Consider the following 26,878-nt stretch of genomic DNA (forward strand, 5'->3'; position numbering starts at 1 on the left):
TTAAACTGCCTTTAGGCAGTTTGAAAGGACTGAAGTGGTTCAACGCAGTTGAGGTTCTTGCATTTGAATTGAAAAACTTGTGCTGGCCACCGAAGAAGCATAGGCATAGATCGAAGCCGTTTGCTTCCATGGGGTTATTGCAATAGGCAAACCATGTCCATACGCCATCTGAGTGATTACCATGCCCATAGCAAAACTGAGTAAACATATCGGAGGAACACTCCAGTGCGTTTCTATCTTTCCGCAGGACGCCGGACTTAGTTGTAAAGGACAAAGGTAAGATTTTTACAAGATCCGGTCAATTTGTTTGCTTCGCGAATAGCATGGATATTATGGGTAGAAAATTTGAAACGGTGGGAGATTCGTTCAACCGCCTTAAGCTCGAAGCTAAAAATGTCGGACTGATGGTGAACGCGTTGAAATCAAAGTACATGCTGGTAGACGGATACTTTTGGAGGTGGTGGATGACTTCATTTACCTTGGATTGTTTTGTCGGCTAACAAAAATGTTTGTCTAGAAATATGAAGACGCATCATCTATGGAAGTCATGCCTACATTATTTAGGCTCAAGATGAAACTATACTTCCACAACAAATGTGCACAAAACGCTGATTAAACCGTATAGGAATGCTTCTATGGACACAAAACCTGGATCATTCTGCAGGAGGACTTTAGATCACATGAAGTCTCCATGCTGTGAACGCTTAGAACCATTTTTGGTGAAAGAGAACTGTGTTTGGCGATGAAGAAAGAAACCGAACGCGGTATCCTGAAAGTGGGTAAAGATGGAAAGGTACGCTAGGCTGAGATAGTCATAAGGTTGCCGGATAACAGCCCTTCGCTTTCAATTCGGACGGAACAAAAACTGTGTGTGGTACAGCGAGCATGGCGAAAAGATCAGGTGCAAAATAAAACTGGAGAGAATGGGTCTCAGTCGAGGACGGCGATCGTTCAAATTCTCACAGTTCCTTCTAGACATCCAAACCTCTAAATATTGAAGATGTAAGACCTTGAATTTTCTAATTTCATTCTTTTATGTTAGTCTATTGTTCATCAATCAAACATTTTCACAAACAAAATCGATGCTTTACTTGTAACAGTAAAACTTAGTACCGTTCACTTATCAGGCAATTAAGGTTCACTAAATCAACTAAAACGGACTATATTCTCAACAGAGATTCACTGATCAACTGATCGAATTCTTAATCAGCAGTTTAAATTGATTCCGATATAGGCTTGGTCTCTTGCATCGACCGGCACAACGACGAAGCGTGACACGAGTTTTCACGACTCATTGCCAATAATTTCGAAAAATTGCTGTCATCTGCATTGAAACATCGGCAAAATGACGTCAGTCATTAGCTAAGCCGGTTAGGGTTGGGAAACTCTAGCGATCGTCAAAATGCGTATCCGCCTCTTCTCTCGCTGCTCACGAAACGTAGGTTAGTGCTGTGACGACCAAGGGCACGGCAGTACAAATGATGCGATTAGAAACAGATCAACCAGAAGTGTGTTAGCAAGATGTTGTCATCGATGTTATAATTAGACCAAGAAGCTGATTTATGTAATTTTGAATCAAATTGGTACCGTAAAATGGGGTGACTTTGATAGTTCTTGGGAAGAGAATCTGATTATTGCTGCGTTCTGTTTTAAAGACTTTTAATTTATATTTCAAAAACAATTACTGGTATCTTAGTTATCGATGACAATTGAAAGTTTTTATAAATACTCATTTAGAATGCAGATTTTTTTTTTAAACTTCTTCAAAAAAGGGTATGTACGCGTTAGAATCTCATCAAATTTTATTATTTGAAAATAGAGACTAAAATGTTCTCGATTCCAACGAAAATAACTCTAACGTGAAGTTTCATACTAATAATCTTTACATTTGCAATCTTTTCACTTAACTGATTGACATAAATTATGTTCATGTCGTATAGCATGTTGTTGGTCCCGCACTATCAAAGTTACACGCATTTTCAAAAATACCCCGTTTTACAATACTTGTCTGCATAAAACGCTGCTAGTTAGTTACAAGATAAGCGGATGGGTTCGGTTAGCGTGGGCGGAAATATGGCAAAAAAAACAAACGTGGGAAAATAAATCTAAAGGAAGCTGATTGCTTAATGATCGGGGCGGGATCGGGACAGAAATAGCTCACGCAGTTGCGAAATCATGAATTCGCGTCGTTCGAACCTGGGTGTCATTCGAAAAGCTTTGGTGTCGATCGTCTGCCGAATGCGGATTGCCCACTTGCAGTAGCTGTGGAGTGGCTAACGAATGTGATCGTTTGTAAACGCCGCCTGAGTGTGGTTGGGTCAGATTGTTGGTTGAACTGTCCTGTGTTTCCTCGATGATTGAGACGTCTTCGCGCACTTTTTCAAACGTTTCGTATGTCTGGTGTGAAAATAATAATGAGCTGTGGGAATTGCTATGGTGTAGGAAAAAATGGTTTCCGTAGGCTGAGTTCAAATCCTAATATAATTAAATCACCGTTTAAGCATTGGGTACATAATAAAATCAATTTAGCAATACCGTAATGAATAGTGTAAGATCACGAATCAATTTTCGAATCATGTCTCCAGTTAGTCTAGTAACCACTTGAATTTTTTTAAGTGCGAACTTATCAAAATAGATTGATCGTCTGGCTTTATCGGTATAGTCAGAATTTGGGAGACTCAGTGGCTTTGGCAAAGAACGCTCTCAGATAACAAATTGCGGAACTGCTCATCGAAGCCGAGAAGCAGTGGGGTCGCAATGCCAAAAAAAGAAGAAGAAGAACAACAACCAGAGTGGTGGAAATAAGGGATTAAATGCCATGTCTGTAAAAATGCCGACAAACTGGTACAGTCAGGTCACCTATAAGACGCTGCCACCATATTTCCTCCCACGGCAATTGCTCAGCGGTTGCTCAAGAGATGAAAATTAGTTTTTGTATTTGACTGAGGCATGGTATGAGCTATTACCGACCAAATTTCATCAGAATGTATAGGACAGTAGCTGAGAAATTGCGATGGGCGTGAAGTGGGTGGCAGCGTCTAATAGGTACAGTCAGGTCTCCTATTAGACACATGGTTGGGGACAGGGCTTATGGGATTTCATCACTATGGGCGTGTTGTTGAATATAATCTGTTGAAGAGAGTTGAATATAATCTGTTGTAGAGTTCCATATTCGTCGGTCTTGGGCGAAACTTCTCCAGTTGCCATTCGCATCTTTGTACACTTGATATAACTCGTGATTCATGCGTTTGCGCCACACACTATTTTCGAGTTTCCCACCGAGTATTGTCCGCAGCACTTTACGCTCGAAAACACCGAGAGCTTTCCGGTCTGCCTCTTTCAACGTCCACGCTTCGTGCCCGTAGAGAGCCACCGGAAGAATCAATGTTTCATACAGGGCGAATTTTGTTTCTTGTTTCTTTGCAAGCTGCGGGACCTAAGCTGGTTACGTAGCCCGTAAAAGGCCCTATTCGCAGCCGCAACACGTCTTTTTACTTCGCGGGAAACGTCGTTGTCACATGTCACAAGTGTTCCAAGGTGAACAAATTCTTTAACAACTTCAAACACATCCCCATCAAACACTACCTCAGCACCTTCAACACCATGCCTGACTCTATCTCTACCTGCAACCATGTACTTCGTTTTGGTAGAATTAATGGTCAGGCCTATCCTCGCTGTCTCCCTCTTCAGAGGCACGAAGGCCTCTTCCACTGACCTGCGATCGATTCCAATTAGGTCTATATCGTCCGCAAAGCCAAGGAGCATGTGCGACCTTGTGATAATAGTGCCAGATCTCCTAATAGCACCATCGAGTGCAATGTTGAACAGTAAATTCGAAAGTGCGTCTCCCTGCTTCAATCCGTCTTACGTCACGAACGAGGTTGACACCTCGTCTGCGATCCGAACACTTGATTTCGAACCATCCAGCGTAGCACGAATCAGCCTAATTATAATTTATATAAACTATAGTTTCGCCGGAAAACCATTTTCAGACATTATCTGCCAAAGCTCATTTCTTTTCACTGAGTCGTACGCCGCCTTGAAATCAATAAACAGATGGTGAGTCTGCAAGTTATACTCCCGGAATTTGTCTAGGATCAGTCGCAGCTAAGCATCTGGTCCGTTGTCGAACGGCCCTCACGAAAACCAGCTTGGTATTCGCCGACGAAGGACTCCTCGAGCGGTCTCAGTCTCACCGCTAGCGCATGACGGCTCACCATAGTAGCATGTCCGAAAGAACTTGAAACTATTGAGAGCCAGAGCTACAGGTCTCAGTGAACACCGCTAGAGCATGACGGCTCACCGATTCTATACCATTACCCGAAATACCATTACCCGGAATGCAATTTACCGGAATACCACTTACCGGAATGTACCATTACCCGGAAAACCATTTACCGGAATGTACCATTTACCAGAATGCACCATTATCCGGAAAGCCAAATCTTCCATTTTCGACGACCTTTTTCAGTACATTTATATACAATATTTCTCGATTACTTTTTCAAATCGACGTAAGTAACTTTTAGACGGTTTTGAGAAAATTAATTCAGAACCTGTCTTCCAAAACTGTTTTAAAATGAATCACCTTTATAACATTTTTTCGATGTGTACATTTCTTAAATTTTGCATGCAATGAGCTCGCGTTCATAAACTATGGAGTTCCTATCATTTCAAACAAGAATTTTATGACAAAATCTCGCATAATCTGGGATAACGCCCTAAAAGCCATTGGTAACCACGTGTGTAGCTCGTTGTTTCTGAGAAAATAAATTAACAAACATCCAAACCAACACCACTGACAGGTAGAGAATGATCCTTCCTACACCATTGCGTTGTTAAATAACGTGTAACTCCATTCAAATTCATAGGAACAACGAGCTACACACATGGTTACCAATGGCTTTTAGGGTGAGATCAGAAGTTATGCGAGAAATGATAAGCCGTTTTATTCAGTTACTAAGTAACTGTTACGTGCAACGTTTTTCTACCAGTGTAAAATCGACTGAAGCAGTGTTTTGTTTTGATTCGTGGTTAAGTCACTTTGTTTCTCCATACAGCGGGCCGGCAAAAGTAGTGGTTAGGTTGCGAAAGTTGAAAATCTTACTTTCGTCGTTTTGTAAATCCGGAAATTAACCGTTCTAAAAGTGAAAAGTTGAGTTGGTACAGAGCGGTACGTGTAGAACTCCGCCTGCTTAACACGTAGGATCGATAAAGTAAGTTTGTATACTTTTTTGACTTGAGTCTGTATGAATAAGTTTTTCTCTTTTTTATTCTCTTTCATTGATGCCCAGCACAAATATGTCACACTAACCATGCACATTCTTGACTCTCTCGGTTTCCATAAACACTTTTTCAAAAGACATCTTAAAACAGCTATGGACCAAATATGTTTTTCTTCTTGCCGGCGTTACGACTCAACTGGGACAAAGCTATTCTAGTAGCATTTCTACAGTTAATAGCTGAGAGCCTATGTCAATCGACCACTTTTGTTTTCGTTCATAGTTTGACAAGCATATAGGTACTCTAGCTGCAAAAGGAGAAACAACAGTACGACGCATATTGTGGTCAAATATGAACCAAGTAGCTTTCCAGACTTCCTTAGCCTAGTGGTTAAAATCCGCGGCTACAAAGCAAAGCCATGCTGTATTACATCACATTGGCTGCAGGTGTCTGGGTTCAATTCCCGGTCGGTCCAGGATCTTTCAGTTATGGAATTTTCCTTGACTTCCCTGGGCATACAGTATCATCGTACCTGCCATAAGATATACGAATGCGAAAATGGCAACTTTGGCAAAGAAAGCTCTCAGTTAATAACTGTGGAAGTGCTCATAAGAACACTCAGCTGAGTAGCTGGCTCTGTCCCAGTGGGGACGTTAATGCCAAGAAGAAGAAGAAGCTTTCGAAAAACCTCACTGCCGAAGTGAATCAAAAGTGTCAAGAATAGGATCCGGCTCCCTATAGATCGAAAAACTATGTCTTCAAATTTAGGCTATACAACTAAACATTACAGGCAAGGATAAAAATAATGAAAAAACATATTTTTGTTATATATACAGTATTGGACAAAACATTTGCAACTTTTTCGATTTTCCATACAAAATGACCAGCTTTGGGAAGCTAGATCTCAGTTATTTATGGACCGATTCGAATGAAATTTTCACAAAACATCAGATATAACTTGAATTTTAACATATATTTTTGAATATTTTTTCTAATCACGAGTTTATTAGTAATAATGGTTTAACTAAAGTGCAACTTTCGACGAAAAATTCAAAACTATTTATCTCAAAATCTGATAGCCCTACACAAAAACTGTCTTCAGCAAACTTGTTCATCTCGCCAAAATCTACAACTTTGTTGAAGATACCATGAAGCTATTCCTTCAATATGTTAAGTTATGTCATTTATAAAAAATCGTCAAAAAATTCACTTCGATCAAACCGTTACTACTTTTGAACTTGTGATTGAAAAAATCACTCGAAAAAATATGTTAAAATTCAAGTTCTGTCTGATGTTCTACCAGAATTTCATTCAAATCGGTCCATGAATAACAGAGATATAGCTTACCAAAGTTGGTCATTTTGTATGGAAAATCGAAAAAGTTGCAAATGTTTTGTCCAATACTGTATTTTATGTCAAATATTAAAAAGGTCAATATAAATCGGAAAAATCGCTTATCAATTAAGATAGGGTGCATTGGAGTAAATGGAACATCCCAGCATTTGAAATTGTTTGGATTTATGATGGTTTTCTGATTCCCTCCAGTTAAAAAATCTACGTGATTTAATTATTGAGTCGTTGCAAACACTCTTATATGGGACCATCTAGACTGACACGACGAAAATCGCTGCAAAATTGCGTCGCTGTGGGTTAGACACGCTCATCAAACTGTGCTTGCAGCGCATCTGCATGTCGCTGTCGCTGTAAAAAATCGCCTTGATTTAGGGGAGCCTTTATGGTTTGAGGAAATATAAAAAATCAAGACGAAACTAAAAGTGCGTTGGTTATCGAGAGTAGGGACACTATAGGTTATTGTGACGTCCATCTCTGGTTTCCGAAATATTGAACCTCAATAGATCTACTTTTCCTTTGAATTTCCTTGATTGTGCTATTTCGCTACGAATGTCATAACTCTGAATGTCTGTACCCCGAATCCAGGATAATATACTAGAAAGGATAGTAATCATACGAAGAAGATATTTGGTCATTTTCGACTAAACACATTTTGCCAAAAAATGCGGAGATCGGTGGAACTCGAAAGAACCGCCAACAAAATAAAGAAGGGTGAATATCAGATGACCCGAAATGAGTCATTCTAAAAAAAGGATATACGGAGGATTAGCATTCGGTTGATTGGCATTTACAGAAACGAAATTCGTTGAATTGACTCTCGGTGAAAAGTAGCACAATCAATCGTGTTAACAATTCTAACCATTGCTTATTAATTAACATTTGGACACTTGGAGAGCCGACAGTCGAATGTCAAAATTAGAGTTACATAGTTGTAGCCAAATTTAGCCAGTTCAGCCAAGACAAGCTGCAAAGATAAGTTGAAAGAACAGCTTTTTTTTAAAGAAGGGTGAATCATCTATGAAATGCAAATTTATGAAGATGGTGCATATTGACATGATCACAAGTACGAAGATATCCTCTCCTCTCGAAGGCTCCTCTTCGATGCTTACGTATTTTGAAGGAAGAACATCCCCTGTCCAGTCTGAATACTGACCTGAAGGACCGTAAAACGGTTAAAAAAAACGTAATGAAAAAGGCGAGAAATAGAGCAATAATTTTACGGTAAATGGTCCTTCCGGGTAATGGTTTTCCGGGTAATGTCGGAGAACCGATATCTCTAAATCCTGATGTTTTGGAAGATTGGTGTCTTCGGAGGAGTTGTTCAGTAGTACAAGGGATGACATGTGGTTCATTCTGACACGGAACTACGCCAACACTAGTGAGCAGAGTTGCTCGCTGTCAATTTAAGAGCTTAAAATTTGCTGATTTGTACAGGCCGACTGCGATACAATTCAGATCATTCAATATCACATCAACATCACTCCATCACCCGTGTATTGATGGCGATAGACAATGGATATCACTGATGGGTAAACTTTAGCCTTAAATTAAGCAAATGAATGGTATTTTATCAGTAAGATATTTTCAACAGTGCTGCAGATGAATTGAAACTATGTGTTGGTCACTGAAAAACATTAATAGCTTGGATAATTTCCGCGCGATCACTCATTTAGCAGTGATTATGATCTAGTGCGATGTCGCATCACTGCTGTTGGTTGTCAAATCAAAGTGATATTATTTTTTTTATTTTTCGTCAAAATTTATATTGACTTCATTTTGGAAAACAGACCTGTCAAACGCTTATTGAAGATGATTATTGTTTCATTAATTATATAAATTTCAACTCTGGCTACCTGGTCACTGATTAATCACATCAAAATTTTTTAATAAATAACAACATAAAAGGTTTAGAGAATCAGTTCTTTAGAATTTATTTTCTTCCAATTTTAATTTTATGCTTAAAATTGAAAGAAAATAAATTCTAAAGAACTGCTATAAACAGAGTTAAAAATGATGATCCCCTCAAATAGCTTTCTAAAGAATATCTGTTCCATGACTCCATATTTCCATGAGTCGATGGTCCTTTCAATATCGACTCATGGAGGTTTGACTGTATCATCAAAATAAAAGTGGGGTTCATATTTGACAAACCTCATAAAGTTTGGCGGTCATGTTTTCCGATATACGAAATAGAATAAAAGTCAACGGTTAACTGACGTTGAATTTGTGACTGCTAGATGAAACAGAAGAATTGTTATTACTTTATTCATTTCATAGAATAGATCCTTTGATAGACCATTTATCTTGTATTGCACATAATCTTCCATAGGCAAGAATACCGTCGATAAGATAAGCATCTTGCTCAATATTTTTTGATTGCTACTTATATTTCACAACATTCTTAGATATCAAAACAAAAAAACTTCCAAAACATAAGATAGAGATCTTTCAACTATTTATGTGTGAATTCCAGAATTCCAAATGTTTAGACTGGTTTTCTGTAAGTAACGATCGAAGGAGACGAAGAAGTTATTTCTGCTGATTGAGTAAATTTCTAAAATTTCTCTAGAAACATTCTTGAAAATATTAGATAATTGATTATGCTACCTTTTCCCCACATGTCGTTTCTCCGGATGTCATTTCCCCGAAAGTCAGTTCCCAGAAAAACCCTTTTCCCCGAATGACTTTTTCCCAACTAACATGTTTCCCCGAGTCAAAAGGCGTAAGCATAGTTATAGTGACAGGTTAATGAACAAGAAAGAACGATAAGCAATCAAAAGAAGGAGATATTTGGTCGTTCACGACTAGGGTAGAAGCACCGGTTTTGACCTGGGAGGGAGGCACAGATACTACACACGTAATATGACATAACACTTTTCCAAACTGCAAGATAACTCCCGCTTACCAACGACAATCAAGGCAGGCATGGGAAAAATTGCTAGTTTTCATTTGTTGTGTACCTTCGATCTTCCTGAACAAACTTGGAAAAAGGGCCATAGTTTTATGTGCATTCAATTTTAATTTCGATTTGAAAACAGCAAAAAGTTGCGTGTTTCAGTACTTTATATTCGATCAAATTAAAAGGTGCGATCGTGACATTGGTTTTGGATGTGCAGGAATTGTTTTTCAAACGATTGTTGTCAACTTTGTCGAAATGCAAAAAAATATTTTGATCAATTACGCGCTTTTATCAAGTCCATTTTTTCAAGATCTGGGCTCACAGTGACAGTTCGTGATAGCAGAATCTCGGCTCACTATGACGTACATAAATTCTGTATCGGTTTCTCCCTCCCAGGTTTTGACCATACGCCAGTTGTAGCCATAGTGGATTATACACCATTTTACATAAGCAATCAGCGTGAAACCTTTTGTGTCCAATAGATTATATTTATATGATAGAGCTACATCCATTTACTCGTCCAAATTGATTCAAAACAAAAGAAAAACAATTCATTTTCCTTATAATTTGAACTCCCATACACCTAATTTGGCCAGGGCACTCCTAATTTGGCCACTCTCATGAGAAATCAATGCAATTGGCCAATTTAGGAATCAAAGTTAAATCTCTGGCCGAAACTAGTTCCGTTGGCCTATATTGACCAACGGGATTTTCAAAGCGAAAAAATAGTTTTAGCTCAGTTTTGATATTTTTCACACATAATATGGATTGAAAGCTTGCATTTGACATATTCGTAGTATCGATACGGCTCCCCATTTATTTTAATTTACACTTTCTCTTAAGCTGGCCAAAACCGGTGCTTTTACCCTAAACACATATTGTCAATGATGCCGAGGATGGTGAAACTCGAAGAACTGGCCAATATTATAAAGAAAAAAGCATATCAGATGACCCGTTTGTTCACCACCCTGAAATGTATGAAGTTATGCCAAAAACATTTCGGGGAAATGGGACATTCGGAGAAACGGGGTATTCAGGGAACTGACATTCGAGGAAATGGTGTTCGGTTAAACGGCCTTAGAAGAACCGATATTTGGGTTAAAGTAGCACAACCTGAATAACTCGCTTGAAGGCGTCAACAATAAATTTCGCTGATAGATTCTTAGAGGAGTCTTGAGAGCATTTTTATAAAATTATTGGAATAGATCCAGGAATCCATAGAATGATCCTTGAAAGGTGAACTCGTTGAGTTCTGGATTGCAGTTTGTAATGAAATATATAGAAAATACTGAACGTATACGTTCTTTACGTTAAATATCTATAGCATGTCATGCTCTAATTATATGCATTTGACGCATTTTGTTCGAACCACGAGGTTCGCATGACCGCTAAAAGAACTTTTTTTTTATCTTAGCACGAAATGAATTTACTCTCATCGACAGACACAACTACAGATTTTAACTTCTTAGCTTAGAGCGTCTCAGTTTTTCTTTTTGGAGAAATTTGAACCTGATTTTCTGTCACGAAATCAGCTCGACATTTCACGAAATTTCATTTTATTTCGTATAAATACAACCGGGAAACCTCGACGCAATAGGTATTTTCATGCGACAGCTCCGATTATGCAGGTGGAGGTGGTCAAAAAAGTTGAAATTTAGCGTTAATAATTTGTGTACAATCCCTGATAAGAAATCAAGCGTTATGTGAACACATAACTTTTTGTGTTCAGTTCATCTTCCATGATGCTTTCTTTGCTTCAGAATTTCGTTTTTACTACCACTGAAAAAGAGCCATCTATTGCCTTTTCAGTTTTGAATATCGCCATATTTCCGAAATACGTCACGCGTTGTACTTTGTACAACACCCTTGGTTTTTCATGTTCAATATGAAATGCCTCGTGATCTACATTATATATAGAAAAACCATTTTTGGCAAAGTTGATTATGATTTGTAAATATCTCAGTTGCCTGACCACTTAGAAAGATGGCATATTCGGCTATGTTGTTGTGTACCTCAAGGGCTATCATTTTTTGAGCCAAGATTTTTCCACCAGGCAGCTCTAGTGAGCATGAAAGTTTTGTTTTGCGGATATTTCGGGATCATGACCACTTTGAAAGATGGCGTCTTCGGCAAAGTTGTTCAGTAGCTCAAGGGTGATCATTTTTCGAGCTAGTTGATCCAAAATTTTGCCACCGCTTGTGAGTATGAAAATTTTGTTTTGCGAAAATCCCAGGATCCTGACCACTGTGAGAGATTGCGTCTTCGGAAAATTTCTTCAGTACCGTCGTTGGGGGTGACAATGGGTCAAACAGGGATATGTACGATTTATTTATTGAATAACTATCGCAATTTAACTCCAATAAACTTCAAATTTGGTGTGTATGTACACACTTAATTTAGAATGCCGAGTCTCGGCTAATTTTAACCGAGATCCGCACAGCCGAGTAGTCGGCAAACAAATTTCCTGGGATCTCAGCAAATAAAAGCCGAGTATCAGTATATCGTGCTTCGTTGCTAAGCAACTGGACAATTTGTTAGCTGAGTCTCGATTAAAATCGAGGAACCGAGATTCGCACAGCCGAGCTTGTGAAAAAAAAATCTAAGTGTGTACTTTGATGATACATTAACAACTTGAGCTTGAGCTTGAGCTTGATTGGCCGCCCGTGGATGCACTCCAGTATCGCCAGATCAGCTGCACTTACACAAGGAACCAACCGAATGACTGCTTGGGACTAACAGGCATCCTCAGTGTATAAGTGCTGATGATCTTCTATTTTTAGGCAACAATGGCACCTGCCACGTCAGAATGCAGACCAATGAGGGGAAGGGGGAGGAATTGATGATGCATTGAACTGGCTCCCACGTAGACCGTATATTCCACTGCATCCACGCCAGTTCATTCGGGAGTGTATGGATTGGGGGAAAGGCATGGCAGAGAGGTTTGCTTTTGTGGTTAGCAGACTGCCTATGTATCAGGCGTAAGGAAGGCGTGCGCGTGGAAGTAGGAAGCGTTAGGGAAACGGTTTCTTGTCCATCTCTGGTTCTAGCGTTTGCTATGAACGAATAGTATGAGTGGGATATATTTAGAATGGAAGATAGAAGCAAGTGAGAGATACACAACTACAAAGTACGAGGAAAGGGACGGGCCTGGGATTGAACCCATGACCTTCTGCATATGAAGCAGAAGCGGTAGCCATCAGACCACCAACCCCGTCATTGATGATACATTAACAACTGTTCAAAAAATTAAAGAAAAATATTTATTCACAGCGGCACCACAAGTGAATGAAGAATGACCCAATCTCACCCCATAGAGGGGGTGACATTGGGTCACTGTAATTAAAATAACTTGTTTTTGAAAAAAATGATTTCAAAACCATTCACAGCTGAAAAATATTGATGAAATACGATGCAAACAAGATGAAAATATATCTAAGATGTTTCATAAGTATGATAAACCCACTTAAAAGAACGATTATACCATAAAATTGAAGAGCTATGAGAATAAATATGTAAACCCAACATTTATCGTTAAGTTCACATAAATCTTCTTGTTTTTTTCCATCAAATTGTTTTCAAAGTCTCATCCCCATTGCCATAAAGCCTATTAAGGTTTCCCAAAGGCGTACTGAAACAGTGATTATTTTAAACCTTCGCAAATAGTTAAATTTCGGTGCGACATTCCATGATCAATACGTTTCAGCAGATGTTGACGTCATAATCCCCGGTATTTCAGCGATTCAACTCATTTGTACTTCCGTGAGATGTTTCTATAATATGAAAACACCAATGAAATATTGAATTTGAAATTGAATTGAAGGAAAAATTCATTTACTAAAATTTTACGATGTTGCTGCGCACGAAAAACAGTTGCTGGTTTGAGAAGTTGTCAGGATACGTTGAATTGTTATTCAATGCACGGAATACTCAAGTAGACTTGTTTGATGTCTCAGAGATGCTGTATTTAGAAAGAATAAACAAATCTTAATGAAAAAAGAGAACAACCGACACCGTAAAATGTCAAAAAAGTGGACTTGTGATTTCATTTACTATCGTTCTTACTTGACCCAATCTCACCCCCATTTTAATGTTTTAGACACCGTACCGAAAAAAAAAAATTTTTTTGTGGTAAAATCAAATAGATTCCGGAAAATACATGTGAAGTCTAACGGAAAGACTTTCAACTTTCTACTAATATAACTATGGACGTTTAAGTACATGCGTGATACTTTGCACAGGAGAAATCTAATGTTGTAAATTTTATCTAGTTTCAACATACAAGTTTATCGATATAGTAAACAAAAACTACTATTTCTTAAAATGTATATTGTGATGAATTACGTGTAATTATATGTTCCCTAACATATGAATTACAAATTTTAATAATATCAGCGTTATTGGCTGAAATATTTCATATATCATATTTTTCCATTTTGACCCAATCTCACCCCCTAGACCCATTGTCACCCCCATCGACGGTAGCTCAGGGGATATCATTATATGAGCCAAGAATTTGGAGATTTCACCACTAGGCGAAGCTATTGAAAATGAAACATTTGTTTTACAAATATCTCAGGAGCCTGATCATTTAATAAGATGACGTTTTCGGCAGAGTTGTTAAGTAGCTCATTGTTGTGTATTAATTGGACACGTTCGAAATAGACAAATGAATTTATATCAGTGTACAGAATTATTAATAACTGATTATCATGAATTTAGTGTGTATTCAAAAGTCATATGACCAGTGTTGGCCAGACTCATTTCCCCGAAATTCGAATTGTGAAGCCGTGAACTGTTATAACTGTGCGTTGTATTCCTGAGATGGAGGGGGAGGTGATTGGGCTTGAGTGTTGCACATGGGATCCGACAGTTTCGATCTCGGTGGGCCGCAATTCAAGTTTCGGTGAAATGATTCGCACTCACTCACTCACTCATTTCATTTCACCGAAATTTGAATTGTGGCTCTCTGGGATCAAAATTGATCGATTTTGTGTGCAGTACTCAAGCTTAACCATCTGCTTTTCTATCTTAGGAGGATAGAGCATGGTTGTAGTAGCTCGTGGCTTCGTAGTTCGGAAAATGATATTTGATTTGCTCAGAAACATGTCGGGTACATAAGTGTCAAACTGCATACTTTTTCGCGTTGACATTTATAGCCCCGCCTATCTCCGCCAGCAAAAGATGTTCCTACAGCGACGCCAGCGACATTCTTCCTTAATAGTTTATTACCTCTATTATAGCGCTCCTCCTGAAGAACAACATTACTGAAGACAACCAAGTTTCGAAGTTATCTGGAATTTGATATATACCGTTTTCAAATGATGGTACACTCGAACTATATATAGTGCGATTAATATTATGCGACATCTATGTATATTTGTTGATTTTACCGTATTATGAAGGGGCACACTGTAAACAAAAACTGTCGAGTATTGTTCTTGAGCAGATTCTTGAGGAATACATTGTGTCGCAAAATGATAGCATATAAATCACAACTGTTGTACAAAGTAGAAAAGTGCGACAACCCAAACATTTAAATAATTCGGATAAATTCTTTGTAGTATCTCCACTGATTCGGTGGTTGATACATTCTAATCGAAGTTGAATGCATGCACCTTAGCGTTCAGTATTCTAATAAAGTATCCCCAATATGAAATTCAAGAATATCTTTTTTTTACATTCTACTAAGTTTACGATAAGCTAAATCTATATCGGAAAATTATCACTAACATATATGTTGAAATTCCTGGCTTAATAATTTGCAGTCCAAATAATACATTCGCCGTTTAAAAGTTGAGGTTAACTTGTACTTAAACACCAATGACAAATCGGTTCATCGGTAACTTAGGTATAAAATCCACAAGAATTCAAGTAGTAGAGGGAAATCGATAGACCTTTATAAATTGTGACTGTCTATTCACTATGTTTTCATCAATTACACGTTACCGTCATCTGTTTTCCGTGATGATCCCATTCCAACGACGATGATTTCTATAGCAAATTATTTCAATTTCTATGTCTGTTTGCAAGTGGGAAACATTACCATTCCTTCTTCAAAAAGTCTGTGCCAATTTTCTGACTACCATTTAACGCAAATGTTAATTGTATAATTCGGTTGAAAGTTTGTACTTTCATCCTAATTGGAACAAAAAAAAAAATGCTAATAAATTGGAATATTCCAACGTTGCGTTGATTTAAAAGAGATCACAAATCTCCGGCATTTGCTATTATTTTATAATATTTATAAAATGAACTCAGACTACAGAAACGCCTGTTACAGGAGTGTTAGAAGTATTTTTTTTTGCATTTAGCCTCATACAATTACCTGTGTCGACATATCTTGTGGAGGAGGAGAGGTTCCAATCGAAGCCCTAAAGGGTACATTCGGCTTACTTTCAACGGCATTAGCAATTTCATTAGCTTCGACAAACTCTCGCGGCGGAGAGGTTCCGCATCCTGTGGATACTGTCTCACTCACTACTTTGTTCATATGTTTAGTCACTTCACAGTCAAGATTTTGCTTGATTTCACCACTGCCTTTCGGATTCTCTGGTTTCACTTGGAGGGGGGACCGAATTTCATGGTTTTCGTACTGATTTTCCTCGACAAAAATTTCATCAACCTTTTCAGATTCTTCAACACCATCATCAAATCGATCATCATAGTCTATAACGAGAACAAAAACAACGCACATTAAAATTTTTGGCTTCTTCGAAAAGCATTTTATTGCAAAGTAAATGTTTAAAACTAAATACAAAATTATAAAAAAATGCTTTTGTTACAATATGAAACACAACACACACTCTAGATCTAAAACTGTTTCTGCAGGAAAGGTATTGGGAAATGTTGGATTTTGTAACTGTACATAAGTCGTTTTCTAGGTATCGGTTCTGGTGTTGGGCTACATGATTATATAGATACAATATGAGGTGGATCTTCGGGGAGTGCAAAATATGGTTTGATTTTTTTGTTTTAAGGTGCAACATCTGAACTATTTTGCTTTAGTGCCGGGCCAAAAGGATATTTTGCGGATCCTACCTTTCTTCTTAGTATCGATTTCTTTGGTCGGTTGCGGTATGATCGTCTGTTGTTTCACCACATCGGATGCCGGACTTTGCACTGTTTGCTTTTCGCTGGGTGGCCCTTGAACGACATCTGGCGGTGGTGATCGTGGAGTTTCGGGATTTATCGTTGAGCCGGTAGAAACCGTTTTGCAGCAGATTGCACATATCTTGACGCCAGCTTCATTGACATATGTACAGAACGTGCATTCCCATTCATGATCAGGTGCAGGAATCGTAGGCCGAGGAGATGGCGAATCTTCCATTGAGAATTGTATTGATTCGGATTTCATTTCGTTGATTTGATTCTTAGCTACAACGCTCTGTATATGCTCTATTTCATCCTCATCGTTGGATTTTGACGGAGATTTTTTTGACTCAGATTCAGAATTCACAATGTTGGAAATTTTCTGTTTTTCTTCTTTTCGCTGTTCAAACTCGACTTCTGAATCTTGAGGAATAAATTCCGTACTGGAGTTCTTTTTCAGTTGTTTCTTTGTGACAAATCTACGCTTATGGTCGCCATCCGTGTCAGGAGTATGCGCATCTGATGGGATTTTCTTGGGCGTAGTTTTGCTCGTTTTTGCTTTAACAGTTTTGTTCTTTTCCGTATCGGAAAGTTTTCTGTTCCCTGAAGATTTAACTTTTTCTCTAGCTGCATCTGATTCACCAGTCACTGAATCAGATTCCATACGTTTCGGTGACAGAAGTCCCGAATTTCTTAACTTCTGTTGTTTCCGTCGTTCAAATTCAGCATCAGAATCGTTTGTAAAGGAATCTGAAGCAACCTTATTTGGTGACGGTACGTTACTGGGAGATCGGTTTTGTTTGGCCATACGGCGTTTCTCGAAATCCACGTCGGAATCATTGGTCATGGAATCTGAAGTAATCTTGCGTGGAGAGCTGAAGCTTTCGTTGTTAGATTTTGATTTATTGGATCCTCGACGATTCGATTCTCCATCGGAATCATTCGTGTATGAATCTGAAGTCACTTTTCGTTGAGACGACAGTGACATCTTATCAAAACGATCACGCAATAGTTCTTCACGATCATATTTTGAACGATGAATATCTCGCTTGTACGTTGTCGGATAATCGATTAAGGATCTGGCAGAGGATGCTCCACGACGATCCCGGTTGAATCGAGAAGGTTTCACGCTGGAAGACCGAACAAAAGCATTCGGCTCGGGTTCATCAAAGTCGATACTACTGTTCGAATTCACTCGATGGCGACGATCTCGTCTACCTCTAATCTTCGAGAAATCTTCGTCGGAATCTTCATCATCAGTAAGATCGTTGATGTAGCTGTTGCGATTGAGGTTACGCATTGACATGGTGGATTTTCGAGACTTCACACTAAGAGCCGGAGATGCCGCACGTGATCGTGAATTGGCTCGCGATCGTGGTGGGGGCATTGCCATACCTAGTAACGATACAGATAAGTTGATCATTAGTTTTCAGTTTAGTAGAAAACTTATTGACAAACGGACTCACCATGCATCATTGGCATCATTCCCATAGGATACGGATACATTCCACCCCATGTGTTATTCCAGCCTGGTGGATAACCTGACTGATCGTGCGGATAATGTTGTGATGGCGGCATGTTGAGGCTCATATTTGAACCATTTTGTGATTGACCTCCTGCCATCCAGGGGTTCATTTGACTCCAGTGCATCTGATTGTAATTTATCTGTGCCATAGATTGAGCCTGGTGGAATAAATCAAATTGAAACGTTATGAATCGGTAACTCAATGAGATCCGAAATATTATACCTGTTGGAGTGGACTGAATCCCCACATGTTGGGCTGCACCGGTTGATGGTGCATCTGGTTTAGATTAAATACAGAGGTACTGCGAGGATTGGGCAGCCCAGGGTCGGGACTACTACCCAATTCCGTACGCTGTGTGGAGAACATAAACTGTTGATTATTACTGTTTAGAGCGTTGCTCTCATTGGAAACTGGTGAAGAAGCGTTGGGCATCAGGTTGATACCCGAAGCAACACTGCCAGATCTTATTCTGGGTGTCGGTGGTTCGATCCATCTCGATTGCAACGCATGGTGCTGGTGATGGAATTGTTGTTGCTGTTGATTGAGTGTTGTTGATGGAACTGATGGTGGTTTTGTGCGAATGGCTTGCGCTGATGACTGGAAATTATTTTTCATAAAACAATATTTAATTTGCATGTAAACGACAAAACAAGAAGCTTATAAACCAATTCAACAGAAAGTTCACTCTTACAAAATAGAACGGACTAATCAGTATATCATACCTGTACATCAGCATTGGAAGCAAAGCTCGCTCGTCGACTTCTATCGTTATCCGCTCGCATGGTTTCTTGGTGCTGACGGTAACGTTGTTGCAGCATAGTCATTCGGTCCAGAGTCGCAGCCGTATTGTTTTGAATCTTCTCCATTGTGCTGGACATGGATTTGGGAGTACCGATGGCAAACGACCGTTTCGAAACTGTATCCAGCGATGAAGTAGATGCTGCATTGAACAATGATAAAATGAATCATAGCTCCAAATTTTTATCAACATTTTCCCAAAAACTTACAATGAATTTTGTTTTCTGGGGGATCCGGCAACGGCCTATTCGATGGATGTATAAATCGCTTGAGAGAGTTCATTTTCTCACGGAGAGACAGGGCCGGACTTGGTGGTGGTTGCGGTGGCTTTTGAGCGTTGTTCAAGACCTGTGGGATGGTAGTCGGGATGGTCTGGGAAGAAACAATCAATTATCAGGGGTTTCGTTCGCACCTAACGTTTCGGGAGCAGCGGTTTGTCAATCTACAATGCTCAACAGTGGTATTGAGATCCATTAGTATAGATATAGAACTGCACAATGCAGAAATTCGTAACATCTCAAGATTCCTGACTGTTCGATTTAACCCTTCATCTGTGCTTCATGTGCTATTTTTAAGGAAATGTTAGTCGTTGCTAATTTGGCAAAGTAAAATTTCACATAAAGCAGTGTTTTGGCAACGTCATTTGTAAAGCGATATTTCGAACCCCACAGAAAAAGCAGATATAATAAGCATTAGCAATTGAGCAAGTCAAATTCGTAAGCTGTGCAGTCCTAGGCAATTGTATTTGGGTCGCCTCCTCTCCGCCAGTTACATAAAACAGACATTTTGGACTTAATTACGGAGCTCTTAGGCAAAGTTGATGTATTCTTCAACAGACAAGAGATAAGAATCTTACAAATCCTATGATACATCTCCTACAGGGGTGGTGACAGAACAAAACGTGACTCTAAAATTACCGGGAAGTAGATTCGCGGGAGTTATGTGGTGGAAACTGGTAATTTGTGAGTTCAACATGAAGTGCAGGTTTGTCAATTACAGCCCGATCAGCATTTATGCGTCTGATGACAACAAGGATAAGTTCTATGAGAGCCTAGATAACGTTACGGAGAGTGCTCAAAAGAGATTAGTCATTGGCCTTTGAAAGAAAAGCAAATAGGGAAGGTGTACCACGTATGGATATAAGGTAATTTGCCTATGGTTGCAGTATTCCCTATTATTGCGGTATAAGCAGAGACCAATAGAGGCATAGTAGTGGGGTTAAGATTGGGTACCACTTCTACACGGCTTATACTATTTATAACATGATATATTCCGAAAAGTGACAGCTACTTGACGACGTCATTCCTATCCACCTATTTTTTTTTTAAATAATCTAGTAATCGTGTATGCCACAATGGACTTATGCACGGGTTCACTATTTGACGTTTTAGCGGTGCCGTGTTATTTATGTGACCATGGAAACCGGTGAATTCGGCACCGCTCAAACGTCAAATTAATGAACTATGGATCAATGCACGCGTTCACTCGTTGACGTTTGAGCGGTGCCGTGTTATTTACGTAGCCATGGAAACGAGTGAATTCGGCACCGCTCAAACGTCAAAGTAGTGAACTCGTGCATTGGTCCATTGCATTGGTCCATGGACCTATGCACGGGTTCACTATTTGACGTTTTAGCTGTGCCATGTTATTTAATATTTATGTGACCATGGGAACCAGTGAATTTGGCACCGCTCAAATGTCAAATTAGTGAATTCGTGCATTGGTCCTTAGGAATGGTCACGTGTTTACAATCAAATTTAATGTTTAAATAGGCCGTCAGTGAAATTAGTACGCGTCGTTGATAATTGTTGCTAAATCATGTCACAATTTCGAGTTTAAGAAAATTAGTTGGTATTACAATAAAGTTGCTGAAAAAGTATCAGCATTATTTCTGCATATAAGCGCAATTAGTGGTACTTTACCATAGCAATACCAACTATGAGCACTGAGTTTTATTACTTTGAACTCACGGGCTGCAAAGTCAGCATGACTGCCAAAACGATTGACGGGCTACTTAGCCTTAATTCAATGTTTTTAAAGTAAAGAGACTGCCTTGTCTGTGTATGCCGTGCCACTTCTAGTACAGTATTTGGTCCCTTGATTCTGCAAAAGGTACCCAAGTTTGACAGATCGCAGTATACTTTTCACGGCATTCTAGATTCTGTTCCATTACCTTATCTGCCCTTCTACGCCTACTTGTCCCATGTTCTAAGTAAACCTTATGGACCACGGGATAAATATGCGTAGAACGGCACACACTGGGGCAGAATCGAAAAAACGCGGAAACAACCTGTAGTTCTTCGGAATGAAGAGATAGACGATTGGTGTCTTCAGCGAAAATGGTCCTTTCAATGAGACCGATTTTTTGACATAAATTCATATATTTTTGTATTATTCGCATAAATGGCTCATATGCCATTTCGGCCAAATGACATTTTAGGTGTATGGTTTCTTCGCCAAAGTTGTTCATTGTTTTATGCTGAAAATTATTGCTGAAGACGTCAAATTTCCAAGGCCTACTATTTTTAAAATATAGACAATTTTTGAGAAAATGGTGCTCAAAAACGTAATATTTGAGTTTTGCATGTATTTTTTCAATTAAAATACCATATATCGCCTATGACTAGGTCATTTATTGGCATAAAGCAGGTCTGGTAAAAATTGGATGTTAAAAATATAATTTAGTTTGATTTTTCAAAGAATATTTCCAAAAAACAGGGATATTGCGTATAGGACATTCTTGCGATCGGGCAAGTTCGGGCAGTTGTTTTCATCGTCATCCACTTACGAAAGGTCAGAGCAATATTGTCTTTTAATTTCTAGGATATGATATTTAATATGTTTTTTCTATGCGATCTGAAAGTATGCTAAGCTTATAAAAAGATTAAAAATTATTCTACATCAAAATGAAGCAGTTTTCCAATGAAAACAAAAGTTCAAAATAATAATTAACATTCTTGCGGTTCACTGGTAGCTAAATTCACTCAAATATGTGTTATATACATTGCCTTTACATTGCTCTATTCGCAAAAATGACCTAAGCGCCAGACTCCTATCAAATCATTTCGGTCGAATGACAATTAAGGTATGTATATGATTTCTTCGGCAAATTTGATCGTTATTTTATGACATTAATTGCTAAAGATGTAAAATTTCCAAAGCCCACTATTTTTGACAAACTGATAAAATTGTTTTGAGTACTATATTCGGTTTCTCCGTACTACGCTCAGTACCGAAGTTTGGCAAACTTGTGTTACACTTGCACTCGTTTGTTTGTTACACTCTCAGTATTTTATATGTTTGTATATTACCTAACCTGCCATCAAATTTTAGGCAAATGGAAGCGAAATGATCGTCTTTATTTCGTCTTTGATTAGAGTGAATGCATCTGTGCATTGCGATAAGTTTTCGTTTTGGAATCATTGGCTGAAATCCAATATGCTACGAGTACTTCATGCACGCGGTATGAATAACTGTTCAACATAGAAAAGCTGTGCAAGGTTTGACATAGTTAACCGCAAGAATATTCATCATTATTTGGAGCTTTTTTAATTGGAAAACTACTTCAAGCATGTTTATAGCTTAGTCAACTTCCAGATAGCATTGAAAAAATATATTAAACATTATGCCCTTGGCAAAAATGGATAAGTGGATAGCGATTAAAAACACCGGCCCGAACTTGACTGATCGCAAGAATAGCCTATACACAATGACCCTGTTTTTTTTATTGAAACTTTCGTAAAATAATCAAACAAATATCATATCGAATATCATATCCTAGAAAATAATAGACAATAATGCTCTGACCTTTCGTAAGTGGATGGCGACGAAAACACCTGCCCAAAATTGCCCGATCCGCAATAATGGCCTATTCGCAATATCTCTGTTTTTTGGAAATATTCTTTGAAAAATCAAACAAAATTTTATTTTTACCATCAAATTTGTACCAGACCCTTTGCCAATACATTTCATAGTCATAGGCGATATATGGCATTTTATGTGAAAAAATACAAACAAAACTCAAATATTACGGTTTTTAGCACCATTTTCAGAAAAAATGTCTTTATTTTAAAAAATAGTAGGCCATGGAAATTTGACGTCTTCAGCAATAATTTTCAGCATAAAACAATGAACAACTTTGCCGAAGAAACGATACACCTAAAATGCCATTTGACCGAAATGGCATATGAGCCATTTATGCGAATAATACAAAAATATATGACTTTATCTCAAAAAATCGGTCTCATTGAAAGGACCATTTTCGCTCAAGACACCAAACGTCTATCTCTTCATTCCGAAGAATTACAGGTTGTTTCCGCGTTTTTTTGATTCTGCCCCAGTGTGCGGCAGTTATGTGCCATAACATTTTGGGCAACTACAAGGAACATGGAGTTTTTTCGTCTTTGGTATAAGAGTTAAATCCTCACTATCCATCGAATTTTTTTGATGATGATGAAAGTTTACAATATTATCAAGCTGAACTAAATGAATACTTTCAAAATTAAACGATTTTTATCGTTGGATGAGCCTTTTTAAATGATGCATCTTAAAAACCTATTATATTGACCGATCCTTCTTCCTTTAGTTTAGTTAAAAAAAAATACATGCAGCTGGTAAATCAGTTCGTGATGCATGTAGTTACATGAAAAACATTGAATTTTGAAGAAAATGTTTTTATTTTTTGAGAAAATCATATACCGCAATAACAATAACATTTAGTATGACTATTGATGATTAAGATTTTTGAATGTGATACAGGTATGTTCCGTTTTTATCACGTTCCGATTTTGTCACGCTCCGATTTTGTCACGTTCCGATTTCGTCAACAAATTATTCCGTTTTTATCAACACACCATTTTTTTTTTCAAAATGTTAAGAATATATACTTAATACTTATTTTGAAGCAATTTAAATGCTTTCCAATAGCCTCACAGTTGAATTTTCGACATGATGTTGATGTTGGGCACCTACGATACATGGTAGGTGTCAAGTCAAATACGATTCAATAAGGTTTGACTCCTTCCTATCCAATTGGAGTTTTTAAACTTAGCGTGGTCCGTTGGACAAGATTGACCCATCCTTCAATAATGGAGAGTTGCTCATGCCACGTCCTGGCAACAACTGGAATTTGTGATTAGTTGAGTACTTAAGATAATTGCAGAAACCTCTCCTTTCTCTTATATAACAAAGCATCAATAAATTTTCTATCTAAATGTGATAGAAATAGGAGCTGTCCACTAATTAAGTAAGACAATTTTTTTGTATGAAAATAAAAAATAATTTGTATGGCGCGTAAGATATCTCAAACCATCAACCCTCTTCCCCTCAAAACTCCTAACGTTAATGAATGATCTCATTTGTTTTATTTTGATTGTCGACCACGTCATATTTTGGACATTATCTGCCATCTCTCAAACTCGATAGCATTGCGCATATTATAGCAAACAGCCATAGATTAGATCATGTTCTAGCAAAACTAAGCAATCTATTGGAAACTTTGGCATCTCCATATAATGAGTTTGCATCGAGGAAAATGGTAAAGAGCTAAACAATTTGAGAAACTGCTGATACTGGACGTTCCCACGTCACACACGTTACCTTCCCAAATTTGCTGGGATCTTTATCTTTGAGCAGACATGAATCACTTCCCACGTGGAGACTAAGAGGTTAATTAGGAGTCTTAAACTAATAGCCATACGCTTATTCATAGAACTTTAAAAGAGAGTTTTGTACCGAAACGTTTTAATTTGGTGATGCTTGTTCTAGAGTTTGTACCCTTTTGTATTTTTAATGCACATCTATATGAATAAATATGGAATGGTGTTTGTATGTCACAAAATGGCTCAAGAACGTGTTCATAGACGTACATGATTATTTCACTGTTGCATTGGTCAAGTGTTTCGATTTGCTTGAGTGAGTTAAACGAGTTGGAAAATAACTGAAAAAACAACTGAAAATCAATCTGTCTTTCTGTACTGAGGGTGCGGTCTCCTACATTTTGTTCATTGAATTTGCTAACCGTTGCTAACCGTTGTTTGTTTGCTTGTCTCGCAGGAAACCATTTTCAAGATGCACACTCAAAATACTTCACACAAAGCTTCTGCAGTTTGATGCAGGCAATTAGTTCAATAAATTAGCTGAATCACATAGTTTCTGACCGTATGTTAGTTAAAAATATATTTCATAAAAATACTGAAAAACTTACGCATCAATAAGACCAAGCAAACGTTTTTTCAACAGTTGATAGTTTTGTGTCACATAAAATGTATAGCAGTTTTAGGCGAGACGAAGTAATGGTCGCACACTCCTTAGCATACACGGATCATTTTGAAGAAAATTTTAGCTTGACAGCAGCCTGGCTGCTTGTTGATATCCAGTTCGCACCCCCTAGGTTCTGTATGGGAGATTGCATGCCATTTTCAGCAGCCTACTTCATGGCAAACCAAAGTTTGAGGGGACAACTAGTGTTTAATAGTATTGAGTGTTTGATCCTTTGCTTGCGTCGCTTGCTCCTGCGGGGGCGGGTGATGTGAGCAGGATCAATGGTTGTGCGTCGCTCGCGCGGCATGAATAAATAGTGGCGTTAAACGGGTTAGGCGTGAATGTATCATGGATCGCATCACCAACCGCTGGTGACTCTTAGATCTTTACCTTATCCCACTAACCGAATATCCTTTCCATTACAACTGTGGAGATGCAGAAGATTCTTCGGTCTCTAGTAACAACGGTTGTCTAGCTAACATTCCTTCCCTTCCCCGATGACCGTAAGGACGTGGCCGGTGCCGTTACTGACTTTTAAAATTTGAGCTCTCGATTTGTGCACATTGAAGAATGGTTAGCTAATCTCAAGCGCCATTCATTGATTCCCTGTGCAACTTCGATTGCTCTAGTCAATCACGGAGTAGCAACTACGAATTGTACGGTCATATATGCTCATGCTCATGCTCATGCTCACAACTAGTGTTTAAAATTATTTTTACTTAACAAAAAAATAGAACTTTAGGTTAGTTTATTGCCAGTCTATTTGTGATCTAACGTAAAGCTGAAAGTCAATTGTGGCACTGTTCTGGATTGATAATTAGTACATCCCTGTCAATGTTGGTAGTATTAAATTTAGAAGAAAAATCACCACAATCATTTTACTGATAAGATATTGTTAATTCAAAGCACAGGAAACCGTAAATATTCGTTTCAGTTTGCGAAACTTTTGTAACATACATCCACATTTAATTTCCAATCGGGTGTGGCCAAGAATGCAAAAAATGTACTTTGGCAAAAAAGCTCTCAGTTGATAACTGCGGAAGTTTTCATAAGAACACTAAACTGAGAAAAAAGCTCTTTACAGTTGGGATGCAATGCCATAAAAAATTAAAAGAAACAGAAAGATGAGGATGAACAGTAGAAAAAAAGTTGTTTCTTGTTTAATCTCTCTTGATAAAAAAATCAATGATCGCTTAACCCACTTCCTTGTAGTTTTTTTTACAAATATAACGCACCTTATGATGCAAAGAACACTTATGTGATTATCGTTGCAATATTCTCTATTGCATTTATTGAAATTCAACCCAGAAAACTAAAACTAATAATGATTTATTACAAAATCATATTGATTGATAATAGTCTGCAATAAACTTTTATTACGAACCAATAAGAATGAACAATCCAAATGCTCCTCACAGCTGCTAAACATCATTACTGTGCATTTATATGATGAAAATGTGTATCATCCTGACAAAACTGCAATTTTCTTTTTAAATTTCCAAAATATTTTGTCTAAGAAAATTATTCCGTTTTTGTCACGGTTCCGTTTTTGTCAACTGAAAATTGCCGATTCTGTTGATAAAAACGAACGGAACATACCTGTATACCTATTTCTGTATATCACATTCAAAAATCTTAAACTTCAAAAGTCATACTAAATGTTATTGGTAGAAATATTTCAATATTATTAAGTTACTGTTTTGTTCCATTATTTTGAGTCATGAATGCA

The 26,878-nt window shown here is 38.1% G+C and overlaps 1 protein-coding gene across 12 annotated transcripts in view; it reads right to left on the reverse strand.

Annotated features, from left to right (window-relative positions):
* Positions 1 to 26,878, reverse strand: part of LOC5572927 — a 104,097-nt gene that overhangs the window by 43,495 nt on the left and 33,724 nt on the right. For 8 of the 12 annotated variants that reach the window (XM_021844989.1, XM_021844999.1, XM_021844998.1 and 5 more), the window contains exons 6-12: positions 19,098 to 19,260; positions 18,813 to 19,030; positions 18,313 to 18,687; positions 18,031 to 18,247; positions 16,514 to 17,959; positions 15,801 to 16,141; positions 2,197 to 2,397 (exon numbers count right to left, since the gene is read on the reverse strand). In XM_021844989.1, coding sequence (XP_021700681.1) covers positions 2,197 to 2,397; positions 15,801 to 16,141; positions 16,514 to 17,959; positions 18,031 to 18,247; positions 18,313 to 18,687; positions 18,813 to 19,030; positions 19,098 to 19,260 — 2,961 coding nt within the window. Of the gene's footprint in view, positions 1 to 1,113; positions 1,190 to 2,196; positions 2,398 to 15,800; positions 16,142 to 16,513; positions 17,960 to 18,030; positions 18,248 to 18,312; positions 18,688 to 18,812; positions 19,031 to 19,097; positions 19,261 to 26,878 lie in introns of those variants that run through there. The other 4 variants (XM_021844992.1, XM_021844995.1, XM_021844993.1 and 1 more) reach the window with 3 other exon arrangements.

The sequence above is a fragment of the Aedes aegypti genome, chromosome 2, assembly GCF_002204515.2.
Source record: "Aedes aegypti strain LVP_AGWG chromosome 2, AaegL5.0 Primary Assembly, whole genome shotgun sequence".
NCBI classification, from domain to species: Eukaryota; Metazoa; Arthropoda; class Insecta; order Diptera; family Culicidae; genus Aedes; species Aedes aegypti.